This window comes from Crocodylus porosus, unplaced genomic scaffold, assembly GCF_001723895.1.
Source record: "Crocodylus porosus isolate Cpor-Errol unplaced genomic scaffold, CroPor_comp1, whole genome shotgun sequence".
Classification (NCBI taxonomy): Eukaryota; Metazoa; Chordata; order Crocodylia; family Crocodylidae; genus Crocodylus; species Crocodylus porosus.
The window spans coordinates 1517953-1544587 of NW_017728944.1; the positions used below are offsets into that span (position 1 = coordinate 1517953).

The following is a 26635-nucleotide window of genomic DNA, read 5'->3' on the forward strand; positions in this document are numbered from 1 at the left end:
TACTGTTTTTAACAGGTATTGGTTGCTCTGAACATCACAAAAAGAGAAATACGATCCTAGCTAAGCATGTAAGAAGCCTTTAAAAATAACCACCTCAAAATATAATATCCTTAAAAGAGCAAAGGAAAATTAGCAGTTATATATTTTTTTTCTTATTTTAGGCATTGAAAACTGAACCTGTTAAATGTTAGTTATTGCTTCCCCAAACTTGCATTCCCTGCAGTGAAGATAGTTCAGGATAAGTTCCTCCTCTGAGGAGCCCTGAGTCTTTCTTGTGGACTTCTAGCTTTTTTTCACTGGCAGAAAACTACTTCTTCCTACATTCCAAGTCTCCCTTCTCCCCTATCCCCAAATTGCAGCACAAAATGGAAGCCAACAAACTAAAGAAATGCGCCTTGCTAATGAGGAAAACATACTGCTGTTAATATTTCCTGTGACCCTTCAAACTAATTTCAGTTTAGGAGGGAATGTAGATTCTTTCATCAGGAGGAGAAAGTAGCAAATACAGTGACCTGTGTTCTTTGTAGAACCTAAGGAAATATACCCTTACAGCTAGAGCTGGAAGAAAGAATTTTAGTAATTATCATTTGAGGTGGACTGCACACTACTAAATATTAATGTGAGACACTGAATTGTGTGTAATCATTGGGAGGCCCCAGAGTGCAGCATACTGCCACAGTTTAGAGTTGTCCAAAGGCTACAAATTGTGATGAGAGGGTCACTGTTTCTTCTTTGAATAATTTTCCTAATGATTAGAACAGAGACTAGGAATCCAGACTCACGGGGCCTAGTTCTACCTTTGCCACTACCATCCTGAGTGACATGGACAAGTCATTTCACTAGTGTACTTCTCACTTTCCAGCTTCCAAATGTGGCAACAGTGCCTCACAATCTCACCTATGAAATGTCTGTCTTCTGAAATCCCCAAAGCAATTATGAAAGTGAGGAGCTACAAGTTTTTTGTGTTTTGTTGTGTATTCAGCATTGATTCTGAGAGCTCTGTTGCTAATAACTGTTAGCAATAGCCAGTTTCCTGGAACAAATTAGATACGAGATTTCTAATTTTCCTTTCTCCAGAGGTTTCTCAGTTAGCACAACTTTGCAGCAGATAAATTAATCTGCTGTAGTGTCCTTTGGATTTCTTCAGTGAGCCATCTCCACTGACTCCTCTGTCTAAATCCTCTGGCTTGACAGCTAGCATTTTATATTTCCAGTCTCCTGCATTAGAAATACACTAGAAAGAGCCTTGAAAGTTTGTAAGATTGTCCATTTCTCTCTTTTTTAAGTACTGTAAAGTTGGCCATCTCTAGTATGGTGTTTAACTTCAGGGATGCTGTGCATGGATAAAACTCAATACCTTGTCAGCCAGAGGTAAAAATATTCAGTGAACATTCCAGAGTGGGGAAGGCTTCACAAATTTTCTGTGTGCATTTACTTCTCAGGTATCTTTTTGAGGCAGCTAGCAGTGACAGAAGCTAATATTGTACATTAAGAGCAATTTCTTCATTGATGGAATGAATTGGTTGCAGCTGCATTTGGTTCCATGTTTAGAGTTAATTTTTCCCACATCTTCTTAAAAGTTCAGTTAGGAAAATTCCACAAGTGTCATCTATAGGTTCAATGAAAACATGATATTGGCTTTTTCAACTGTGGCTTTGCAGTGAGATACAGAAGGTGAAGCCCTATTCAAATGGTGAAATGTGTACATATAGTTGAGACAGTAAAACTTATTACCCAGATTCCCCTGAAGAGGACATACAAGCTTGAGGCATAATGCCAGCTTGATTCTAAACAAAATTAGCATAAATACTGAAGACAGGCTGAAATAATTCTTAACTTCTTTTACATTAATATAATTATTAATAGGCCCTAAAGATAGGGTCCACTTCTAGTCCCAGTATCCTTTGCCCACTGGATTCATAAGTATTGTGGTGTTTAGTGGAAAACTTTACAAGAGGTCGTTTTCTTCCTCCCAGTTTGTTTTTGAAGTAGTTACATCTTTATAAGGTTCTATTTAAAAAAAAAAAAAAAGAGGGGGGAACTTTCTCCTTTGTAGGCATACTAGTCTTGTACTGCAACTCAGGGTTAAAAATATTTTGCAACCAGTTTTAGATGGTTCTGAGCATGTGTGTTCTCTGTGCAGCGTGGAAAGGGAGTGTTTCTTGACCATGTCCTAAAATAATGCACTCTTTTCTTTGATTAGGGAATTGAGCTGGAATAAATTGCAGGTTAAAAATCAGATTTGAGCATGGGTTTAGCTACACTTTGTATAGGGCCTGCTTTTAAAGTGGTTTTGCTGTCTCAGTAACGTGACCTTTAGGATCCATTAAATCCACCATATATATTTCATTTCATAATGCACACACTGATGGTTTCCAGGATCATAGTTTTTCTTGAAGAGAAGGAAACATCATTTATATGTTAAAAACTTTTTCATTTGCAAATTGGAAATGCCTATTTCTGGCTTCTCTTTGGTCTTTCAGAATCAGTCTCTATCCCTGTTCTCCAGTTAGCTCAGAGGAATTGCAGACTTATGTCCACTCCAAGTTCCCCTCCCATTTACTTCCTATGAAGTCATTTTTTACCTTGCTTCTGACTTGTATTACAATTTAGCCTTTCTGATTTGTTTTTGTATCTTTCCACATATAATAAACTGAAATCCACTTATTATGAACTTAGATTTATAGAATCTCTGAACAGGGCTAAGGTCTGTGATTGGTTTTCTTGACCCTCAACATGCAGGTTGCAATTCTGGTAATAGTGAAACCTCAGTGAGTAATGAGGATGGGGAGGAATTGGCCTACCAAGGAGAATGTTGCATTGTAGTACCTCTGATCAACCCGACAGGGTTGTATAAAACACTTCACAAGCACCAGTCAAATCTTATTGTACTTCTGTATTTCTGTATAGAACTGCTGTAAAAGATTTCTGAAGTATCAGTTCATCCTCTCATTTGAAGTCCTCATTAAAGTACTGAGTACCTGTGATCTCTTCTTTAATTTAAGGTTTTCTGGTCGTCATCTTGCATTTCTGTTTGCACTGTTTAATATATAAGCAGCAGGATCCTTAACTTTGCAAGTTGCCTAGATGTTGACAAATATTAGAAGTTTAAAGTCTCAATCAAACTGGTGCTGTTAAATTTCCCTGGAAAGGCTTTGGGTCCTACTAAAAAGTTCAGTCAAGAAGCTGTGAATGCTCTCGTCTCTAAAGAGAACTGTTGATTTTTGGTTAATTTTAGTAATGAACCAAGTATGTATGGACTGTGCTGCATTTAATTTGTTCTGCTTTCTCTGCAGGAAGTCTGTAAAGTCCCGAAGTCGAAGTCCTGCGTATTCAAGGCACGCGTCATCTCACAGTAAAAAGCAGAGATCTGGTTCACGCAGTCGCCATTCCAGCATATCGCCTGCTAGACTACCGTTGAACTCTAGTCTGGGCGCAGAGCTCAGCAGGAAGAAAAAGGAGCGAGCTGCTGCAGCAGCAGCAGCAGCAAAGGTAGATGGGAAGGAGGCAAAGGGTTCACCTGTCTTCACGTCTAGAAAAGAAAACAGCTCATCCGAGGTAAAGGAGTTGGGGACGGAGCCAAAAAAGGTAACCAAAATAATTAAATCAGAGAAGTCATCCTCAGATACAGAACTGGTTAACTTGATACATGTGAATGCAGAGACTAAAACATCAGTAGAGACAAAAATCAAGGCAGAAGAGAACTCTGAGAGGAAGCATCCCCCTCCAGTTAAAGATTCAAAAACAATGGGGAAAAAAGATTTGAAGCCAGTAGTAGTGAAAGAGGAGATCGTGACTCCAAAAGAGACTGAGCCAACAGAAAAGGAAAACCCATCCTTGCTGCCCTTGATCAAATCGCCTCAACCTCCTCCTCTACCGACAACCACCCCGCCACCTCAGACTCCACCATTGCCCCCTTTGCCTCCATCACCTGCTGTTCCACCTATGCCACCCTCGCAGGTGACTCCTGTTCAGGTCCCTACATCAGTCCCAGCCTCTTTGCCATCTTTGTCCCACCCACGGACATCTGCTTTATCCACTCAGGCCAACTCTCAGCCCTCTGTCCAGGTCTCCACGAAAACACAAGTGTCTGTAACAGCTGCTATCCCACACCTGAAGACTTCAACTTTGCCTCCACTCCCGCTCCCTCCCATTTTAGTTGGGGAAGATGACTTAGATAGGTAAGGTCATGCAAAAAATTGTTTAGCATGGATTTAAAGTTGTAGACTGACATTAACTGAGAAGAACTTTTATATTTAGCTTGATGATTCCTAGCTTACTTTGTCTGTGTTGCCTAGAAAACACCTACCCTTACACTTAGGTCTGTTGATAACTGTACCATCTTACTTGAATGAGGAGGGTAGTAACACACTGGAACTGGTTATCCAGAGAGGTGGTGGAAGCACCGTCCTTTGAGGTTTTCAAAGCCCAGCTACACGAAACTTTGGCTGAGATGATTTAGTTGGGGTGGTCCTGCTTTGTGGGGGGGGTGTTAGACTAGATGATCTCCCCTGAGGTCCTTTCCAACCCTAACTTTCTATGATTCTATGACTCCAAGTTTGCAATCAAATGATTTGTCTCATGGTCACCCATGTTGTCTTGTTCTCTCCTTCTAGAGTAACTGTGTTGTGGGGGTTTATGATTCTGCACTAACATTTTATATATAATTTCAGTTGAGAAGAGAAGTTTGGAGAGTTGTAAAATAACAGTTTAAAAAAATGGTGCTTTTACAATGTATTGGTCCTTTAGGCCATGCCTTTGCATGTTGTTCCATCTGGAAGGACTGCTATTTAATTGTAATGGCGCCTCATTTGCATCCCTCTGCACTGGAGCAACCTACAAGAGTAGATCTTGGGTTACTATTAAAACAGTGCTTGAAAAAGCTGTGTTAAGCTCATAGTAAACTTCATGTCAGCAGTTCAAGACACTGACACAAAATAGGGGCAATCCAAAGCAAGTCCTTGGTACACATGGATCTCTTCTACCTGAGAAAACTACATTGGTGTATAATAAACAGGCTTTTCTTAAGTTGGCTGCTAGCTGACTCAGACTAAACTAAGTGCTGTGTAAAAGCTAGGCATTTTTATTGTTTAAACTAAAGTGTGCCCACATAGGAGGTTTGTATTGACCTAACTAAATACATTTAAGTACCAGCTGAAATTTTCTCATGTCAAAAAGGCCTTAGGTAAAATGGGAATTTTTGACAGTAAGTAACAGATGTAGGCAGAGGATGGTTAGGAGTGAACAAGTCATGGATAGCATTGGTGGATTTAATGGTTATATTTCTGCAATGCACCTTGTAGTTCTATATACAATATGTCTTTTACATATGCTGGATATTTATTAAGGGGGAACTGATACAGAATTTTGGGGCATATCATCTTATACCAGTCTGATTTCCAGTACTTGCCCAGCTGCTTGAAGAGCTGCGTGCAGCTGGTAAGTCTGGTGGGAGGGAAGGGGCGTGGTGGGGAGGGCAGGTCAAGCCCCCTGCAGTGAGGAAGGAGTGGGACTGGGGCTGGGGCAAGCACTGCCCAGCTGGGGTGGGGCAGGCACAGGATGGGGAAGGGGTGGGCAGCTCCTGCCGCTGCGTGTCACTTGTGTGGGAGCTGTTGGTCCGGCGGCTCATCCGGCGCTTGCCCGCTCATCCAGCGGCTCCCGCTGCTTGTCTGGGAGGGCATGGGAGGTGGAGAGGAGTGTGCCCCTGGATCTGTGTGGGGCAGGGTGGAGTGGGCTCTTTCTGGTGGGGTGGGGCTGTGCTCGGGGTAGGTGGCAGCGGCACTGGGAGGAGACTACAGGGGGGCTATAGCCACCTCAGAATTTGCCATAGTGTGCCCCCACCTCCCAGCACCACTGCTGCCTGCCCTAGGCACAGACCTGCCACACTGGGAAGAGCTTGGTGCAGCCCGGGTCCCAGCCCGCTCTGCACAGATCTGAGGGCACGTGCCCCACTCCCTCCATGCCCTCACAGACAAGTAGCAGCAGGAGCTGCCGGACGAGCCGCTAGACCAGTGGCTCCCACACAAGCAGCACGCAGCAGTGGGAGACGCACCCCCCAGAAGAGCCACAGCTCCATCCTGCCCCGCCCTGGTTGGGCAGCGCTTGCCTCAGCCCCACTCCTCCCTCACCGTAGGGCCCTTGATCTGCCTTTCCCCTTCCCTTCCACCACACCAGACTTACCAGCTGCATGCTGCTCTCCAAGCCGCTAGGCTGTGCTTCTCACTGCCTATGTGCTGTGCTGCAGTTGTGCTTATGCACAGGCCATATATCAGCTAAATTATTGGCCATATTAAGCTGATTTCCAATACAGACTCTTTTCTTTATATCACTGCCGATTCAATATTAGACCAATGTATCGGTGCACCTCTATTTGTGCTGGTACATCATTTTAATTACACAGGGTGAGGGGATCCTTTGCCTTTCAACTCTGAGCACAGCATGCAGACTTGGTCCTTTCCCAAATGGTTGTAACACTGACTACTGCACCAGTAATTTGTCAAGTCTAAATTAATTAGCCAGTTTCCCAGGTGACCATAAATGCACACTTTTTATGTTGACAGAATTGATGTGTATTCATACAGATAAAGGAAGTATAGTCGGAGCCTTTTATTTTGTAGTGACTCAATGGATTATTGATGTTATCTAGCTCAGTGAATGATTGATTCCCTATTAGAACTTTGCTAATTTTAATTTTATTAATCTTGTTACTCTGTAGGTGACTCTCAAAAAAGTTTAGTTTCTCCTCACTTCGCAGTAAAGATGTACTGTACTGGCATATTCTGTTTTCAAACTTAATAATTTTACATAAAAAGCAAAATATTTCCTAAAATATCCTTACTTATTTGTTTGCCACTTAGGTGAACAAAATACTTTTTTTTGATTAGTTCACCTAATTTCCATTGTACTATCCAGGCATTAGCAAACTAGCAAAATACTTCTGTGTTTGTTGTCAATATAAAGTTAGACCTGTGTATGTTCAGGTTGTCTTTCATAAACCGTATTTGGTTTAAGATTTGTTGCATGCATGTCTATTTGGGTTCTTTTAGTGTTAGAAAGTGGAAAGAGTAGCCTTAATGTAGTGCATAGACTTATGCTTGTGTTGGAGAAACAAGGTCATCCATATAGTATATTACCTATCAAGTCAGTTCTGTTGTTAAAACAGCCTTGCAAAGTATTATATAACTTTTATATTTGTCCAGCTCACAGCATGCCTGTGATGATACAATAGTGATGTTTTACTTGTGTCCAGATAAATGGCTGAATAACGTTTTTCCCCCTAAGGTTGACTTTCAGCTTTGCATATTCTTCATTTTACTTTGTCCATCATTGTGTATTTCTGGAGCTATCCAAATTAATGACAAAATATATTTCTGTTCAGACTTTGATAAACACGTTCTCAAGCCCTCTCAAAAAAGGGAGAAGAAAGATCCTATTTTATTAGGTTGACCCCAGGTATCAAGCTATCCAAATTTCCTGACCAATGGGAAAGATTGCACAGATTCTTACAGCATTTTATACCAGTACCCAATGAGTCCCACATTGGGCAGAATGTTGACAGAGAAACGTGGGCCAAGCTGAACAGATTGAGATCCGGATTCAGATGCTTCAAAAAAAACAAACAAACCAAAACCACATGACAAGATGAACTTCTTGGACAGCCCTCTATATGAATGCGGTGTCCAACAAATAACACGGCACTTAATCAAAAGCTGCATTCTTTACAAATGCCCAGATGGGGCAGATGGAATCCACACATTGAGCAATAATACCAGACAGTAGCTTATAGATTTGGAAGTTGATATCTGATGCCATATTAAGTTGGTAAGATTTAAATAGATTGCTTAATTTTGTCCAGTATGTGAAAGGAATACTTTCCCTCCCTGCAACTGAAGGCTATAGTGAGTATGACATTTGAAACCTATTCTGAGATGCTGAAGAGAAAAGCCTTTTTCTTCTTGCTTGCCTAAATTAAAAAAAGAAGACGCAACTTTTATGGTTTCTTCTGTAACTTTCCTAAGTGTTCACCTTTAAAGCTGAAGTACAGTATGAAACTTTTCATTCTGTAGGCAGAAAATTAAAAGGCAGTGAAAACAAAGGGTATAGATTGGAATGGCTTGTTCATTGTATGAGTTTGGTGGCTGACACAGAACTCTCTTAGGAATTTTGGGAGACAGCTGTGAGCTCCCCCAGTACTTAAAATATAGTACTAATATAAATCCTCAAAACAGTGAAACAGGTGTAGCTCTTTAAAAATAATATGCCTCTTGTGGGGGTTATCTTGTTTTTGTTTTGAAGCGGTGTAGTTTACAGTCACAGCTTTCTACTTCCACCTCAGCACAAGAATGTTGCATAACAGTATGGTGTTTCTTTAGGATAAAAAGAATGCCTTTGCAAAAGGTTTGACTGCCCTGGCTTTAATTAAATTTACATTGATAACCTAGGAGTACTCATTGATATGCAAACTACTCAGCAGCATTTAACTCCAATGTAGGTAACAACTGGCATCAGCCAGCAGACAGCAGCAGTGGATAAACTTATCTCCAAATCATGCATGGGGACATGCTTTCATCCTTCCCTAAAATCTCTCATAAAGAAATGGCTGTATTTTGGAAGAGACTCCAATTTAGGTTATTTTGGACTAAGATATAAGGAATAAGTACGAACAGTTCATAACATTAAATATCTAAACAAATGCTCTTCCACCAAAAGTAGGTGAAACTCTAAGTCAGAGAACAGCTGGCTCTTACAGCATTTTAAGCTGTGTAGACACTAGTTCTGAGTAAACAACAAAAATGCTCCTCAGACATCTCGTTTTAACTATTTAGTAAGTTTCTTAAGTATCCTCACCGGATATTTGGGAGTTCAGACTAGCATTTAGGTTCTGAGATACCATTTTGAGGTTTTTCTTATCAACCTTAACAATTACTATTTTTTTGCGTTGCTCAAATGACAAAAATGAGAACCATGTTGCTCTCTCTCAAAGTCTGTTGAAAGCTTGTAGTTGACTTTAGAGGAGGTGGGATCAAGCCCAGAGATCTTTCTCTCATGCTCATTATAAGCTATGAGAGTAACAATGGTTTTAGTGATGCCTGTCAGTAAAGATTTCCTCCTCTTCACTCCTGCAGTACTGAGAGAAGCAGGGCTTTGGTTAGTTAATAGCAGCTATGTGATGACTTCTGTAGTAGTGAAATGAAAATGTTTTTGTTGCCCATTCCTTTACTGAAACTGCCAGAACGTTGGTTCTATACAGGAACGTATGGCAGTGCAGCTAAATAAACCTGTATCTAACATTTGCATACCATTGTGACGCACTGTATTTTGCAACTGGTTTTCAGGGTTTTTGGGAAGTTACTAGGCAGTAAGAAAGTCAGGAAAATGGCCTGCTTCTATCAGTTTCTCTGTCTTGACTTTTTTTTTGTGCTAATGATCAAGAATAAGACCTGATGCCATGAAATCCCCTTGTCTAGCTCCCCAGAAAGAAAGGAATCTTGAAAGTATATTTATTAGAAGACAGTATTTCCCTTTTCTGTATAGATGTAGATTTTTATAGAGGCCAGTATTGCAAATAATGGTATCTTCCATACTGCTATTCAGTTTCACTTATGTTTTTTCCGGACTTCTTCCTGGCACCCAGCATGTGCACACTTAAAAAGAAATTAGGTTCTGGGTATATGGCTCCTGCTAGTCTCAAACTTCTTGGATCTGGTGGTAATGAAATAAAAGAAGAAAAGAACATTTGGTCTACATGCAACATGCAAAAGTTACTGTCCCCATAGTTCTGTCCTTACTGATGAGTTTAAAAGCAGCGTAGTGGAGAGATGTTAAATATTGGTTACACGTTGGAGATATGCAGTGCTCGTTCATAGATCATGCCTATAATTAAATTTTTAACAAGGGCTGGAGAGGAAGGGTAGAAATTGGCCAACGAATAGCAGGTTATATCCTAAACTTACTGCATTTTATGCAACTTCATAAAACTGCTCTACCAGTGAATAGAGAAACTCTTAGTTGCAAAGAGCTACTGGTCATTTTGAAGATTGCATATGTTAAAAAGCAACATAGCTTTGATTTTTAGAAAGATATTATAATAATTGGGTCCTGTATTTTTAAGTCTGGAGGTTTTGAGCTTAATCCCTCCCCCCACCACCTCCCATATTCATGTTTGAGCCTCTAAACTTTAGGCACTTAAACATTACACTTCTGGCCTCTAATCCTTTTGTTCTTTAATGTAAGCGGAAGGCTGAGCTTCACTTCTTATTAACTTGTAATTTTCTGGAGTTTAGTCCCAAGGAGATTGTTCCTCCAAAACCTGTGAAGAGAGAGAGAGAGCAGAGACCTCGGCACTTACTCACTGACCTCCCGCTTCCTCCAGAGCTTCTTGGAGGGGATCCATCACCCCCAGAGTCTCCAGAGCCAAAGGCAGCCACACCACCTCAACCACCATTCAAAAAGAGACCAAAGTAAGGGTCTTTATTTATTTACTTTTCTCCACACAGATTGCCTTCCCAAAACTGTTGTCTTATGATGATGATGGTTTTGCATTTGTATATCATCTTGCATTCAGACAAAACTTGAAGTCGTTTATAGTATATCCTAAATTGTATGTGGAAATTGTTATAACCACCACCAAAGTAGAATCACCTTTGTAGTTAAATCTGGCAGCTGTTTTAATAGTTTTCAACAACCTAAACATTTGTAATGTTTAGGTTGTGATGGCTCTGCTGAGGGTAATTTAAGAAAGCAATAATGCAGCTACACAGATTGGAATATGGGCATGACACTGCAGTTAATGCTACTGTGTCTGCATAAAATACTCTGGGATTCTTGATGAGAATAAGTGTTCGTGATCCTAGTTGTATGTAACTTCCAGAGGAATGTTATGTTCTACGGCCAAGGTTACTTCATTCCAGACTGATCTGTTTTATTGGAAATCGTTTGATTTAAGACTAACAGAATTTTGCCCACTGTAATCATAGAAAATTGCAATGGGAAGTGAAACCCAGATTGTTCTTGGCTTCTCTTTTCTGTATCTACTCTTTGTGCTCCTGTTTCACATCCACACCGCTGAAATTTTAAGGTCATTTTAAATGTTGAGTGTTTGTAGGGCTGCACCAAAAGAGATTGTTGGGGCCAAATAACGATAGTTGATTTTTAAGGAGGCATATTGGCTGATACCAATCTGATTTCCGATATGCAGCCCAGCAGCTTGAAGAGCAGTGTCCAGCTGGTAAGTCTGTGGTGTAAGGGGACAGGGAAAGGAAGGAGCATGGGTGGGGCAGATCAAGGCCCCTGTGGTAAGGGAGGGAGTGGAGCTGGGGTAGGGGCAGACATCACCCAGCTGGGGCCGGACAGGGCGTGGGACGGAGCCACGGCTCATCTAGGGGGCGTGGGGAAGGGGAAGGCAGCTCCTGCTGCAGTGTGTACCCTGGAGGGGATGTGCCCCCAGATTTGTGCAGAGTGGGGTGGGCTGGAGCTGGGGCTGCGTTGGGCTCTTCCTGCGAGGGGCTGGGCTGGGCTGGGCTGCACTCGGGCAGGTGGTGGCAGCACTAGGAATGAATTATGGGAGGGGCTGCAGGCACCTCAATTCACCGTAACCCCCTCTTCCCCCCAACTCTCCTCCCAGCTCCACTGCCACCCATCCCAAGTGCAGTCCAGCCTACAGTGAGAGTCCATCCTTGCCCCGCCTTGTGCAAATCGGGAGGCACGTGCCTGTCCCTGGTGTGTGCAGTGGGAGCCGCTCTTTCCCTCCCCATCCCTCCCTGCTGAACCGCAGCTCTGTCTCATGCCAGCCCCACTCCCTCTCACTGTGTGGGCCTTGATCTGCCCCACCTCGACACCACTTTCCTCCCCCCTCCCCTTCCACCGCAACAGACTTACCAGCTGAATGTAGCTCTCCAAGCTGCTGGGCTGTGCTTCTCGCCGCTTACGTCCTGCATTGCAGCTGTGCACAGGGCATCTATCCGCCACGTTATCAGCCACATCAGGCAAAAACGGATTTCGCTACAGTCAATTTTCTTTATATTGGTGCTAATTCAATATCAGACCATTGTATCGGTGCACCTCTAGTTGGTTGTCACATGCTGAAGAATAGAGTACTTTCCCCATGCACATGAAAAGAACCAAACCAGAGAGACTAAAATCAGGGAGAACAAGAGGGGACATGAAGTGGGATGTGTGCATCACACCCCAAATTGGGCCTGTCATTCAGACATGACAACAACACTTTGACAGGTCCTGTTGTCCTGTTACATGATCCTTATTGTGTGTTTAAAAAAAATAATAAAAAATCACTGGAGCATGCCATGTTTGACTCAAACCCTGTCTATTTTGGAAATTCCTTTCAACATTTTATTTAGCCTTTGCCTTGAAAACAGCACTTCATCTGAATTGGGAAAGGGCTTCTTGTCTTGAGATCAAAGCAGCCCAGTAGGAAGGAACCAGATACATACTACTCAGTGTCTAGAAAGCTGTTATTTAGGAAATGATAACATGCCTTTACCTGAGGCATTGGTAAAAAGTGATGGTCCTTTAACTTCCCTTCTGAGAATTATGAATTGACCAAGAAAATAAACATTCTTAGTGTCACATATATTTCCTTTTCTTGCACAAGGGGGAGGTAAGAAAATAATGATCATGTGTCCTACATCCAGATAGAAGTTGCCAAATGCTTTTCATCAGTTAAAAATATCAAAGAATTATGTTACAGGAAAGATGAGTTTGGCTCCTTTTCAAACCACTCTCAGGTGAAAAGCATAACAAGATCTTTATCAGAGAGCTTTCTCCATGCTTAAGGCAGGGATAAATTGATTAGTTTGAGCTATAGGCAAACTAGACAGTGGTGAATCGCATTAAAAACCTTTTGGTAGGGTGTGAATTTGATATGTTATAACCTTTAATTACTTTTTAGGTCTGTTGCTGTACATGGGAGAAATAAAGGGTGCCACTGAATTAATACAGTTAAGAATAATGCTTGTTAGGCTTCTACGGTTTGTAGAGGTCTGCTTTAATTGCAGGGATTGATGCTTTGGTGCTGTGGGTGTTTAAAATTCTGGCTTCAGGTTTGGTTGTGGTGGGCATCGTATGGTTTCTCTGTGTGTGAGGTGTAGGACTATGTAGTATAATTTAAATACTATGGGTGTAAGATTTCACAAAGCCATTTTTAACTGGAACTGGTTATGGAAGTACAGTAAAACTAGTCCATCTTTCAGAGTACTGACAAGCCTCATTTAAAACAGGTTGAAAATTATGAGTACAGTAGTTTGGCATTTTAAAATAAAGATGCTTGTGGTAGTTTAAACTTTGTGGTCTTTCCCAGTTATGAACACTTTAGTTTTAAAATTCTAAACCTTTCAATTTTCCCTTTCTCAGAATTTGTTGTCCTCGTTACGGTGAGAGGAGACAGACTGAAAGTGACTGGGGCAAGCGTTGCGTGGATAAATTTGATATTATTGGGATTATTGGAGAAGGAACATATGGGCAAGTGTACAAAGCCAAGGACAAAGATACAGGTAAAAATGGCGACTTTAAAAATTTCTTTTGGTGCTATTACAGTAAGTGAGCATAATCTATAGCTAGCTAATGAGAGCAGTACCACTAAAGACAGTAATGTCTCTAGGAGCCTAAAGAAGTTGGGTTCTTAAACCACAATGAAGTGATCCAAGCAAGAGAGTCAAACAAAGCCATGTCCAACCTGTTCTAAATTCATTTTTTTTCTGCCTGGCAATTGTAGCATCTTTGGGATGCCTTCTTTTGTGTTCGTAAATGAAGTTTTGATAATTCTGAATAATTTGCACGTATTTGCTTCCCACTCAGCACGTTTTTGGAGAAGATGGTGTTGTGTACAGTAATATCTCATATCACTGCTGCTTTTTACATAATACCTACAGGACACTTATTGTGATTTGTGAGGTATCGGAAATAATTGAACGAATGAATTATAATGTGATTGCATGAACAAACCTCCCATGATATGGGGTGCTTTGTAGTGTGTTGGCTCCATGGCCAGTAATGGCCCTCATATCTCCCAGGGAGTGCAGTTTGCACTTCAAGGATCTGTCATCCAAGGATCTCAATATCCTTTACAATACTGATTTTTCACAGCTCCGGTTTGTCTGAAAGCAGGATCTCCCCTTTAACAGATTAAGAAACAGATGCCTGTAGTTTGAATTGTCTTTTGGAAAGTAATAGTAAATCATCAACAGTGAGAATAGAAACCAGTGCCTCTGTCTCCTTATGATTACCATATTTACCTGAATCCAAGACTACTTTGAATTTAAGATGCCCCCAATAATTGGATTCTATATACTAAACCATTATAAATTTTCTTCAAATTTTCTAGACATTGGAGGATCATCTTAAATTTGTCTTGATTTGTGTCCCCCTACTGCTTCAGTGGGAAAGCAGCAGTGGGGGTGGTGTTGAGGTGGCCCTCTTGCCCCCTGCCCTACCTCTTCCCTATAACTTCTGCTGAACACCTCTTGTGTGTCTGTCCCTTCCCTTCCCCTGTTCTCCCCCCGTCCAATATGGCTTGGATTGGATTGGTGCTCACTCCTACCCTGGGGGCCTTCAAAAGGAGGCTAGATAATCACCTAGCCAGGGTCATTTGACCCCAGCATTCTTTCCTGTCCATGGCAGAGGGTTGGACTCGGTATAGTCGGAAGGGACCTGAGCAGATCATCAACTATGAAACTGTGGCTCCAGCTCCATTCCTCCTTGGGGCAGGGAGCCTGTGGAAGTGAAACCCCTGTTCAGCCATGAAGCAGTGTCCTGGGGCCAGAGCTGTGCCACTGCTGATTTGGCTGGGGGCAGGGAATGGAGTTTCTATGTGCTTCTTGCCCTTGGAATGAATGGAGCCCGAGCTGTACCTGATAGTAAAGATATGCAGGGGGGGTGGGGGGGAGGCTTCTGCTGTGGCTCTCGCCCCTATCAAGTCTCTGGGGCAGAGTCAGAGCTGCAGCAGCTGCGTCCTTCCCCTCCCTACCCCCCCCCCCGACTGTTTATTCCAATCCAAGGTGAGGTGTTCTTTTCTTTCCCCTATACTGAATGGCGTGGGGTTGGAGGGGGATACCTTGTCTTGTAGTCCAGTAAATACAGTAATTCCTAACAGCAGACTAGACTTCTTTCTTTTGAGTGGGGTTTTTTTCAGGCTAAATTAGTGAAATAGCATTCCTATGCTCAGAGCTTCAAGATGGAGATAAAATAGTGCAATGTAACACTTTTTTGATATGCTTTAGAACATTGATTTAAAAATATAAACTAAGCAATTGGAACCTAAGAACATCTGTGCTAATGCCACAAATCAAAACTGAATGAGTATTTTCCTTTAAGAAAATGAACAATAACCAAAAAGGTTGGAGAAGAGTTGTAAGACAGTGTCATTTACTTTATCTACTGTAGCTTTGACACTGACTTGTTCCAACAGGTGAGCTGGTTGCCCTAAAGAAAGTGCGGCTGGACAACGAGAAGGAGGGCTTCCCTATCACAGCCATCCGCGAAATCAAAATTCTCCGACAGTTGATCCATCGCAGTGTTGTTAATATGAAGGAAATTGTTACAGACAAAGAAGATGCATTAGATTTCAAAAAGGACAAAGGTATTGTTAGTTGCAGAGTGACTTCATGTTGGGGGGGCGGGGGGGGATACATGGTGAAAAGGGCAAGATTAAAGTGGCCACTATGCAACATACTTTTGGTGTGATTTAGATAGATCCCTACTTAATAGCATCTCCTTTCTTGCAAGCTTCAAGGGACTGAGAGCTGTTGTATCCATCAGAGGCTTTGCTGAAATAGCTATACTGACTGAATTATACTGGCAAAGCTGCCTTGTAGGGATATAAGTTATACCAGTAGGGGAGTTTTGGCTGGTATACTCTATCTCTGCTAGGAGGCCCTACCAGTCTTGCACATTGCTTGGGCGGGGGTCGGGCAACCTTTTTGGCTGGTGTGCCACAAATTGATCCCCATGCTCTCTCCAAGTGCCACTCTTATCCCCCTACTGTACTTGATCTGCTGCTCTGCTTTTTCCTCCTTGCCTGACCTGCTGCCATGCTAACTGTCTCCTTCCTTCCTGATCTCCCATGGACCACAGACAGAGGCTGCCCCTGCCACTTATGGCACCCTTGCTGCAAGTTGACCACCATTCATTTAGTGTTTGATTTGCATGCCTATTCCCATTCATAATTGACATAGGAGTGTCAGGAAAAAAAATTGTCTACCTAGTCTTGGATCAGTGCATTCTACTACTACAGACTCTGGTATCAACTGATTAGACTATTCTGTTGATGCATCAAGGAAGAGACTTCAAGTTGTTCTCCCTGAGCTGCATCAGCTCTGTAGGCCTAAGAGATTTTATAAGATCTTGAGTTTTTTTCCCTACTCTACTTGCATAAGCCCTACAAAACAAATGGAATGAACCAGAGTTTGTTCCTTCTTGAGTATTTGTTGTACACCTTCAGCAGAATTGGTGTTTAAGTCATAGTTGGGAACACTTGAGCAACCCTATTCATGTTAAAGCATTAGGTGTTTACAGGTATAAAAGAGAGGCTTTAAATTTGGGCTGCAGATCCTTTTATAGTAGTCTTGACACAAGGGTTCATGTTAACATTACAGAACTGTCTTTTAGAAAAAATGTATTTGTTCTTGTTCACTAAGCACACTTGATGTGGAAGTTACTGAGAGAGCCTTTGTAAGGGCATAAAGCATTTCTGAGAAGTTTCTGAGAGATCAGTCTTTAAAACTTAGCCTTTGCTGTGTCTTTTTTTTTTCCCTCCCAAACCAATGCTTCTGGCCCCGGTCAGTTCCCTTAATCTGCTCAATAATATTAACTGTCTGAAGAACTAGTTTATTTAACAGATGTGGAAGCTTTTTCTACTGTCTTTCACCTTGTAAACTTGATGGCTTGTTTAAAGCACTTTTCTTTTTTAAGTTTCATTTTGGATAAACTCTTCAGCAGATTCAATTGTTTGACTGGTAGTTTACATCAATGCTTCTTCTGTCCACTTTTCTCTTGCTATAAAAAGTGCACCTGAGAAAAAAACACAAAATATATACTGCTGCATTAATTTAAGCAATATTTTCAAAAGTAAGTCAGAAGTTTTGGATGCTTTGATTTTTTGGGGACCCAGTGTGACATGTAATAGGGCCCTCTTTTTCTTTCTTTCACCATCTTCTGAAATTTAGGTTCCTCTAGGGTGCTAAGCTCATCGCATAATATGACAAGTCACTTCTTAAAAAATCTTAGTCTGTTTCTTAAGTTATTCTACTAACTATAACCAAAAATGTTGAAACATTTGAATCTGCTCTTTCATTCTCAGTCTGATGTTTGTTGTGTCTCTCTTTGTTTCAGGTGCCTTTTACCTTGTGTTTGAATACATGGACCATGATCTAATGGGGCTGCTAGAATCTGGCTTGGTACATTTCTCAGAGGACCATATCAAGTCTTTCATGAAACAGTTAATGGAGGGTTTGGATTATTGTCACAAAAAGAATTTTCTTCATAGAGACATTAAGTGCTCCAACATCTTATTAAACAACAGGTAACATGACTTTGGGTATAGTACAGATTTTTTTCCAGATTTTTTTTTAACCAGATTCTTTTTTCCCTATTCAAATTGGTTAATTTGAGCTGTGAAATTAGAGCCCTCTTCTAAAGCACAGTTAAGAGTAAGCTGTTCTAATCTGCTGTTGGAATTCTGTCTCCTGCGTATTTCTACTAGTAGCATGACAGATTATTCTAATTAAGCTGCTGCTCTTCTGGGTGTTGCCACTGCATTTTGAGTTCTGTTTGCAGCCAAAGGTGAATGAGCATAATAGCCTCCTATTTAATTTCCTGTTGGAGGCAGACTTCCCACAAGAGATCCTTTGTTGGCAGATTTTACTGCTCATTATCTCTCCTTCTTTTTCATGTTAACCTAGGAATGCTAAACTGTCTTGGTGCAATTTTAGCTTTTAAAGTGTTTTAACAAAAATATTGTTTGCCTACCTGCTTATTTACACAGGAAAGCTATTGCAAATAGTTTATGGTAAACTTAAAGTGGAGCAACTATTCTGCTTTAGTATTCCCCATTCTTACTCTACGCTGGAAGTGACTTAATTGACAAAGTGTAGAATAAGAGTGTCCACCCAGAGAGAGAGAGCTATTTTCTTATGTAGACAAGCCCATATGTTGGTGCTTAGGGGATGTGTTTGGGCATGTTGAAGCAAACCTATGCATTTAAGCCTACAAATAAAAAAGGGAGCCATGGAATGGATTGTTAATTAAGGGCATATTACAGAGTTAGGCCTTCCTCTCAAAACTACCTGATGCACCAAAAAGTAAAAAATCCTGAACTGTGTGGTAGAGATAAATGAGGTGCTTGCTTAGTGGTAGAACTTGAGGGGAAGAATTCCCATTGCCATTATTATTAGTTCAAATCTTAGGTGTCCCAGAGGAAAAAAGTTACTGATCTATTTCAGCATGGTCTCCATTGTTTCCTTGGGCTTCAGGGAACATAAGGAAGAACTAAGTATGTCTTTTCTAAGTCTCTAGTCTTTCCTGATGTTTGTTCCCATCTTCCCAACACTGCAGACACCATTTGAGTTCTCACATAGTGACTACCACTCAAGTTTTGTGTTTTCACACTTCAGTCCCTGTTGTAACCTTTACAGTCCAAGCCTTTAAACAGTGCAATTAGCTCTCTTTCTTTGTGTTGATCTCTGGGGCTACTTACAGACATGGGGGGGCGGGGAAACCCCAAAAAACGGTGCTTTACTTTCAGCTTGGTACACTTCCGCATCAAGTGCAGCACATGCCCAGAAGAGGCATTGTGTCAGTTTAACTTGGCTCGCCCAATATCTATATATAAACTGCAAGCTTTGGCAAGGCCTTTTGGTGCTTTTATCTAATAGCTGATTGAATCAACTGTAGATAAAAGTGCCAAAAAGCCCCGGTGAAGTGCCCGATCTATAAAGATGCTGGGGAGCCGGATCAAACTAACATGCATCCTCTTCTGGTAAAGTGCTAGATAGTTCAATTTTAGGGCTAGAGTAGAAGGCTTCAAGTGAATTCTTCCCATTTATCTCAGCTAGAGATTGTTGTTGCTGTTTGAGGGAATCTTTTATGGGGTAGGCTGTAATTTGGTGACAATTTGCTAATCACCTTTGGGACTGTCTGGATGCCAGTAAGAACTGACAAAATCTGTGAAAGTAATACTGCAAGGAAATGCAGCCACATACCTTGGGACCTGTAGAATGATTCTGTAGAGCCATTGCCAGTTGGAAAGTCTTGTAGTAGAGATGAAATTGAATTACTATCCATTTTCCTTCACCTGGAAAATTAAATAGTATTCAATTTAAAAAAAAGAAAAAGGCAGGTCTAAACAATCCAGTCAGTAGCTAAACACTATTTGTCATTTGTCCGTCCCATTATCTTATGTTAACTAGTTTTTGCTCTTTCTTAACTTAACTCATGTGGGTAGTTGTGCTTCTGTTTTCCAGTGGACAGATCAAACTTGCAGATTTTGGACTTGCCCGACTGTACAGCTCTGAAGAGAGGTGAGGCACTTGAACTGGGGAATTGCTAATGTGGAATGAGTCATGCTGATGCCCAATAGTCAATCTGGGAACTTAGAAACCAGTTTTGTTCTACAGTAAATGTATTTATACTCTGCAGGCATTTGGGTGGAGGGGTGGAGGAACCCTTTCAAATGGTACTGACAGCTTCGTGTTAGTCAAACCCAGTAGATTATACAGAAGTTTCACTTCCTTCGCTTTCTGCCTCTAATTTTACAGTACTTTTTTCCAATCATCATCCTCTGCCCCCAAAACTTTTTTGAGTAGGCCTGCTGTTGCACATCAGCAGTGTGGTGCTAGGTGAAGTGACTGGCACATGTAGGGACAGAGTTTTTGAATGCAGGTGTTCAGATTTTCCATCTCAATAAAAGCAGTTTGATTTATTAAATGAGCAGTCTGTCAAGAGCTCCCACTGACTTGCACAGGAGTTATGGAAGTCCAACGGCTCTTAAAATCAGGCTGTTTTAATTGGATGTCTGACTTCAATCAGTATTTTCAAATATATAGGCCTATAGACCTTAAAGCATTTTGAGATTCACTGGAAGTAACTTAAATGTGTGTATCTTGCCTTCCAGCCGTCCATATACGAATAAAGTCATTACATTATGGTATCGACCTCCAGAATTGCTGCTAGGTGAGGAGCGTTACACACCAGCCATAGATGTGTGGAGCTGTGGGTAAGCATCTTGCCTTATTCTTTTGCATTTCCTCACAGCTTTGAGCATCAGAAAGACTGCAAGCTGGGGCTGAAAGTTCTAACAGTGACCCCACAGAAAATACTTGTCTTGTAACTGGTGCAGTAGCAACAATATCATGTTGGTTTTGCTTTCATTTCAGCAATGTTTAGGAAAATGAAAAAATGAAGAGGCAGCTTATAAAATAGGGTTGATGAAATAAAGGGGGCTGACAGACATGGGGGGAAGGGGAGAGAGCAAAAAAACAAAACATGCTTTACCAGAATCAGTAGCACGTTACTCTGACCCAGCTCTGCAGTGTATGTATAATTTGGGTACATCAGGGGTTTTTGGCCTATTTATCTAATAGCCGATTCAATCAGCTATTAGATAAAAGTGCCAAACAAGCTCTACTAAAGTATCCAATCTGTACAAACTTTGGGAAAGCCAGGTGCAACTAATACATTGCCTCTTCTGGGCTTGTGCTGGTCACAGGAGCGCACCAATTTTAAAGTAAAGCGCTGGGTTTTTTTTCCCCATGTCAGCAAGCAGCCAGAGTTTATCGCATCTAATCACTCAATTACGCTTTTAAGACCAGGCTTTGTCTAAATGCATGCTGCAAATACCTTTCCAAAGAAATAAAAGTTTCTTGGGAATTATTTACAAAATAGATAGCTGTACCTTCCCAGCAAAGGATCTCATTTCTGGTTATGTAATTGTCTTATTATGTCTATTATGACAGGTAGGTTAAGAATGCTGCCATTTCCGTATGTAGGATACTTACTACTGTAGTTCCTTGTTTTTTTTCCCCTGCTTGCATCCCATGTAGTTTTGGGCATGTCTGTTTAGAAAACTTCAGTTAAATTCCAGATCTAGTTAAATTCCAAATCTAGTGCTGTTAATCCTCCAACAGGATTGTGTAGGCTTTTTTGTTGGCTTCTATATACTAGACCAATTTATGACTTGAATTTTGTTTTTCTGTGCCCCCACTTTATCTGCCAGTCTGCACAGTAAGCCCTTCCGAGAACTTAAGATTCTAGCTGGAGTTGCATTCTTGTTCTTATATAGTTTGTGATGCTAAAGCTGCTGGAGTCGCAAATCAGCTTTGATTTAGGTCTCGTCCGAGTCTTTTATGCAGTTACAGAATGTATTAAGTGCCATCTGCACTCTGAATTTGATGCACCAAAATAAGGGTGTGTTATCACCAAACAACTAAAGCGTTTTGTAAAAGTTCTTAAGCTCTGGAGTGAAATAGAGAAAGGAAGCATGCGTTGGTTTTGAAATGCATTATACTTTGTTTGCTTTTTTTATAGTGATTGAGGCTGGGTATTTTGTACTAAATTGTTTGCTTAGATGTCATTAATATTTACATTGTACAACCAAGTTTTGAAGTTAATACTCCGGTAGATGCATAAGGGAAGTTCATGGCTCTGGTGCTCTTTGTTCATTCTGTGCAGCTTGCAGGCTTGGAGTAGGGAATTGATGTCCTAGTGGAGGTTTTCTGTAGCCAGCAGGCTGGAAACTTAGTTTAGGTGGAGACACCAAAGGATATTTACATTCTTCAAAAGAGAGTAATATCCGTAAACCATCATAAAGCAGAGAATTTGGGACCTTCTGTTGGTCCAGATAATCACCTAAGCAATTGGATGCCTGTGGATTTAGTACAGTGATTCTCAGCCGGGGTGCCACAGTACTGTGAGAGTGCTGATAGAAGTGATGTTTCTGTTGCACAATCAGCCCTCTCTCTGAAAGTGCTCTGCAGCCATGCCGTAACAGAAATGCAGAGCTGTAGAGCATTTTAAAAGTACCCAATTGCATGACAAAATGAATCATCATTACATGAGGGTTCAGATGAAGGCACTTCAGAGTGGAGCGCCTTCATTAACTTCTGTCAGTGCCTGCTTAGGAGCAGGGCTGGGCTCATGCAGCCCAGCCCTGTCCCTAGTGCTGTCTTCAGGATGGGATGGGCAGAAGGGAGTGGGGAGAGGGCTCCACCTGGGGTTTGCCCAGCCTGTGCTGGGGGGTGGATTGGAAGGGCCCCCCAGGTGGGGTCCTCCGGTCCACTCACACCACTTTCTCCCACTTCCAGCACAGGCTGGACAAACCAAGACAGAGCTCCCTTCTCGTTCTCCCCCCATCCTGAAGACAGCACTGGAGATGGGAGGCAGGGCTAGGGGAGAGAGGCTCCAGGTGCACAGCCAGCTCCAAAGTGGAGCTTGATTTCCCCCACCCCACCAGACCCAACAGAGGACATCTTTTGGGTGGGGGTAATGGGGCGGCTGTCATTTATGGGGCCATGAGTGAACAGCACAGAGAATTCCATGTCTGTCAATTCCCTGAGGTTGCTGCAAGGTTCTTTGGAGGGTGCCAGTAAGTGTGAGGAGGTAAGTGCAAAGGCTCATGGTGTTCCCTGCCCTACTGCCTGGCCCCTCTGCGTACAGGTAAACACTGTAATGAATAATTTAGTTTTTTAAATGGGGTGCTGCTCACAAGTTACGGAGGGTGCATCAGGTCTAATGAGGGCTGCCTTGAGTCTTAAAAAGGTGGAGCGGCTGATTGAATGATGCAGAACCAGATTTTCAAAGCATCCTAAATGTAAATTTCAATGGCTCAGCACCCATACATGGGGCCAGGCTTTCCAAAAGGTTCAGCACTCAATAGTTTCCCTTCTGGTGCTTATAAATAGATTTCTAACAGAGCTCTGTGAACCTTTGTGAATGTCTGGCCCATACTAAGGGTGCTGAACACTTTTGAAAGCTGTAAAGTCCAAAATTATTCTCTCTGTGATATTTTAAAAAATTAAATAAATATGGGAACAGTGCCATGCATATATGTGGCATTTAAGTGAGGCTTATGTTTGAAGGCTCAAGGAGAGATTGAACTTTTTCCTTGTCCTGATCTTTTCTAGCTGGAGTGAGACTAGTCAAAGTATCTTCAAGGTAAAAAAGCAAAACAAAATTTCTTGTTTACTCCTGGTTGTGTTTTTGTGATCCTGTTAACATTTTTTCTCTTTTCCTGAGAAATGTGACAGGCTTGATACCTTAATAGGGCTGTTGGCAAATGTTGCTCCCTCAGTGCCTGGAATTAGTAACTTTTTACACAGAGGTTAGTTGGTCAGTTCCTGCTTTTGAACCCTGGTGTGAATAACCTGCCCTAGACAAAACTGCTTAGAAGCAGAAATGCCATGCTGTTCAAATGATCATCCCTAGTGTTTGCTGTCATGACCTCTTGTTTTTTTCTCTTTCCAGTTGTATCCTTGGGGAACTGTTTACAAAGAAGCCTATTTTTCAAGCCAATCTGGAACTGGCTCAGCTTGAATTAATCAGGTAAAGCATTGCACATGCATGCTTATAAGAAGAGGTATTACAGAAACCACTCATGCACTTAGTCTTAGTATTACACCAGCTCCTTCTTTCTCTAATCAGTTCGCAAAATAAAGCCAGTAATTATTGCAACTGCAAATGTGAGTTATTAGACCTCTAGTTCTTTGTATCTGAAAATTAAGTTCACATCTGTTTAATGTGCATGTCCTCAAAATGAGTGTAATAATTATTTGTGAGAGCAAAAATAAGGCTCACAAAAACAAGAGATCAGCACTGGAAACCCAACATATTTTAAATGTTTTTAAATCAAGGTAAGCACTCTCCTTCTCCCTTGACCTGCCTCCGTTCCCCAATATCTCTTTAACCTGACATTTCTCTAATCCTTCTCAACCCCTGGCTGTCTATGCTAAGCTGCTTTAGGATGGGAATTGTTTAACTTGAATGACACTGGCTGGGCTGTGTGCTGATAGTTTTCTGCTCTCTTGTTCTCTCTTAGCCGACTTTGTGGGAGCCCCTGCCCAGCTGTGTGGCCAGACGTCATCAAGCTGCCCTACTTCAACACTATGAAACCTAAGAAGCAATACCGAAGGCGTCTGCGTGAGGAATTCTCTTTGTGAGTTTTATCTGAGAGTAGACGAATGGCTGTATTTGTAGTTTTGTGATTTATCAGAATGTTCCATGATTTATAGCTTGGTGGTGTTACTATACCCTCCAGTGGCTTTATTCTATTCTTCTTTATGTAGAAGTGGAGGAGGTAGTAAGATGAAATGAGACTTCCCACCCCATTTTTTCCTCTGCCCTCTAACAGCCTATATTCAAAGTGTCTTTCTATTCCTAAGGAGCCTGGAGCTGGCTCATCATCATTTAAAACTGTGGCCATGTTGTCGCTGATTACTGTCTTCCCACAGAGTTCACTGCATTGCATCTGCAGTTCTTGCTTTAAGTGCACTGTTTGTGAAATTTTCCAGCATAGCATCTAGCCTGTCAAGCTTCCTTCAGGGAAACTAAACAGAAGAGCCTATCTGTCTCAGAATGCTGCCTGTGAAACTGTCAGTCTTCCAGGACAGTGCTGTACACTATCTGTGAAAGTGCCATTGTCTAGTGATTCATAGCAGAGTTTACCTTCACTAATGGCTGAAGTGAGATGGGAAGCATTATGAGTCCAGTGTTTATAATCCTTTTGCTGCAGATTCCTATGGAGTGTGCCATTTTGCATATAGTTGGATGACTCTAATTTGGATTGGATGGGTTGTCTCCATATATCAAAGGGAATGATGGCTTTTCAAGTGAACTTTAAGCTCTTTTTTGAACATGTGGCATAGGATTCCTCCCCCTTCTTTTCAAACAGCCTCTTAATGTAGCCTTGTTCCTAACCAGCATTCCTTCAGCTGCTCTCGATCTGCTGGACCATATGCTGACTCTAGACCCCAGCAAACGTTGCACAGCAGAACAGGCCCTGCAGAGCGACTTCCTCAAGGATGTTGACCTCGGCAAGATGGCTCCTCCAGAGTAAGTGCTGATTGGCATTGCCCACAACAACCTGCTGAAACTGCCTGGGGGGTAGCAGGAAGAAGGCAATGAAGCGTATGCAGTGTTCCTTATCACTGAAGTAGTCAATTGAGACGGCATTCCTGGTTTCCTTTTTTGTCACACACAGGCTGTATAACTGAGCAGGGCACTTCACCTTCTTGTTTTTTGGTTTTGCCCCTCTCCTCTGTAAGATGGTGCTTGTTGAGCCTTACCCTTTTCATGATTTTGAGTTGTTTTGAAAATTATTTGATGGACAATAAAGAGGGGGAGTATATATAACTTAAGAACCTTTTCTCTGTCTGGCGGGGAAGTTAGTTAGGTCCACCTCTTAGTGGTGCTTATTCTTTGGCTAGTAGAATAACTGATGGGTTGCTGTCACACTGTAGTATGCCACAGAGCACACTACTTACAAAAACCTGCTCTGCCTCCTTTGGAAATGCATGCCAGAATGATGATAGGTTTTAAAATGTTCATCTGCTTGAAAGATATTGCGGGCAGCCCTCATCACAAGACCACAGCATCCTCTCTTGGTTCAGCACAGTTTTCATGGAGCAGCCTGATCCTAAGCCCATTAAATCTATCAGGTTTATGAAAAAATTGCTGTAGTAGTTGGATGTTCCCAAGCAATTCCCAGAACTTAACCCCCCCCTTTCCCTTCCCCCCCCCAAAAAAAAAACACACACAAAACAAACAACAACCCTTATGCCATTGTGTCTGATTATTAAGGCATTCTTACTTAAGCAGCATGTATATACTCTGCTGTGATAGCTACTAAACTATATAAAGCTTTGAACACGGAATCTAAAAATGTACAAAGGCAGTGAAATGGGAGGAGAAGTTCCCTCCTAATTCTGTGAACTAGACTCATTTGTTTTAAGAGTTGGGGGACTATTATCTGGTCCAGGGGTGTGCAAAATGGTGGATCTGGCCAGCAGCCAGACTCCATTTCCCAGCAGCCCCTGCCGACATTACTGCAGCTAGTTTCCATGGAGACCCCAGGAGTGTGTGACAGTGCAGGGCTGTGGTTTTCATGGAGACTGGCCCCAGCAGCACTGGCAGGGTGCACAGTTATGTGGGGAGCTGCTCTGGGGCTAGAGTTGGGATCTTGCAGTAGTGATAGCATGGTTTGGAGCTGGGGCAGAGCTGCAATCCACTGCCTGCATGCCCTTGCCAGAGGCGTGCTGGCAGGGGATCACAGCTCTGCCCCAGCTCTGGACCCAGCTGTCTCTGCTGCAAGATCCCAGCTTCAGAGCAGCTGCATGCCCTGCCAATGCTGCTGGGGCTAATCTCCATGGGAACCCTGGCCCCCCACGCTGTCATGGCGCAGCTGTTCTTGGGGTCTCCCTGACAACCTGCCACACTGATGCAGGCAGGAGCTGCTGGGAAATGGAGTCTGCCATGGGCCTGATCTAGCCGGCAGGCAGAACTTTGCTTACCTCTGATCTATCTAGTATTACTTTATGCATATTATAGGCCACTCAGGTTCACCCAGTTACCCGTATGTGGAGCCCTACCTGAAAGCAATATGCATCAAAGCTAATCTAGCCTTTTTTTATTTAAA

At 42.0% G+C, this 26635-nt stretch overlaps 1 protein-coding gene across 3 annotated transcripts in view; it reads left to right on the forward strand.

Moving 5' to 3' along the window:
• Nucleotides 1–26635, forward strand: part of CDK12 (cyclin dependent kinase 12) — an 82451-nt gene that overhangs the window by 3500 nt on the left and 52316 nt on the right. For all 3 annotated transcript variants that reach the window (XR_002103766.1, XM_019550285.1, XM_019550284.1), the window contains exons 2-11: nt 3297–4181; nt 10284–10460; nt 13369–13508; nt 15422–15592; nt 17344–17533; nt 19473–19529; nt 20123–20224; nt 23470–23547; nt 24041–24157; nt 24922–25053. Coding sequence is in view for 2 of the 3 variants with exons in the window: in XM_019550285.1 (XP_019405830.1) it covers nt 3297–4181; nt 10284–10460; nt 13369–13508; nt 15422–15592; nt 17344–17533; nt 19473–19529; nt 20123–20224; nt 23470–23547; nt 24041–24157; nt 24922–25053 (2049 nt within the window). In the remaining variant the exon portion in view is untranslated. The remainder of the gene's footprint in view (nt 1–3296; nt 4182–10283; nt 10461–13368; nt 13509–15421; nt 15593–17343; nt 17534–19472; nt 19530–20122; nt 20225–23469; nt 23548–24040; nt 24158–24921; nt 25054–26635) is intronic.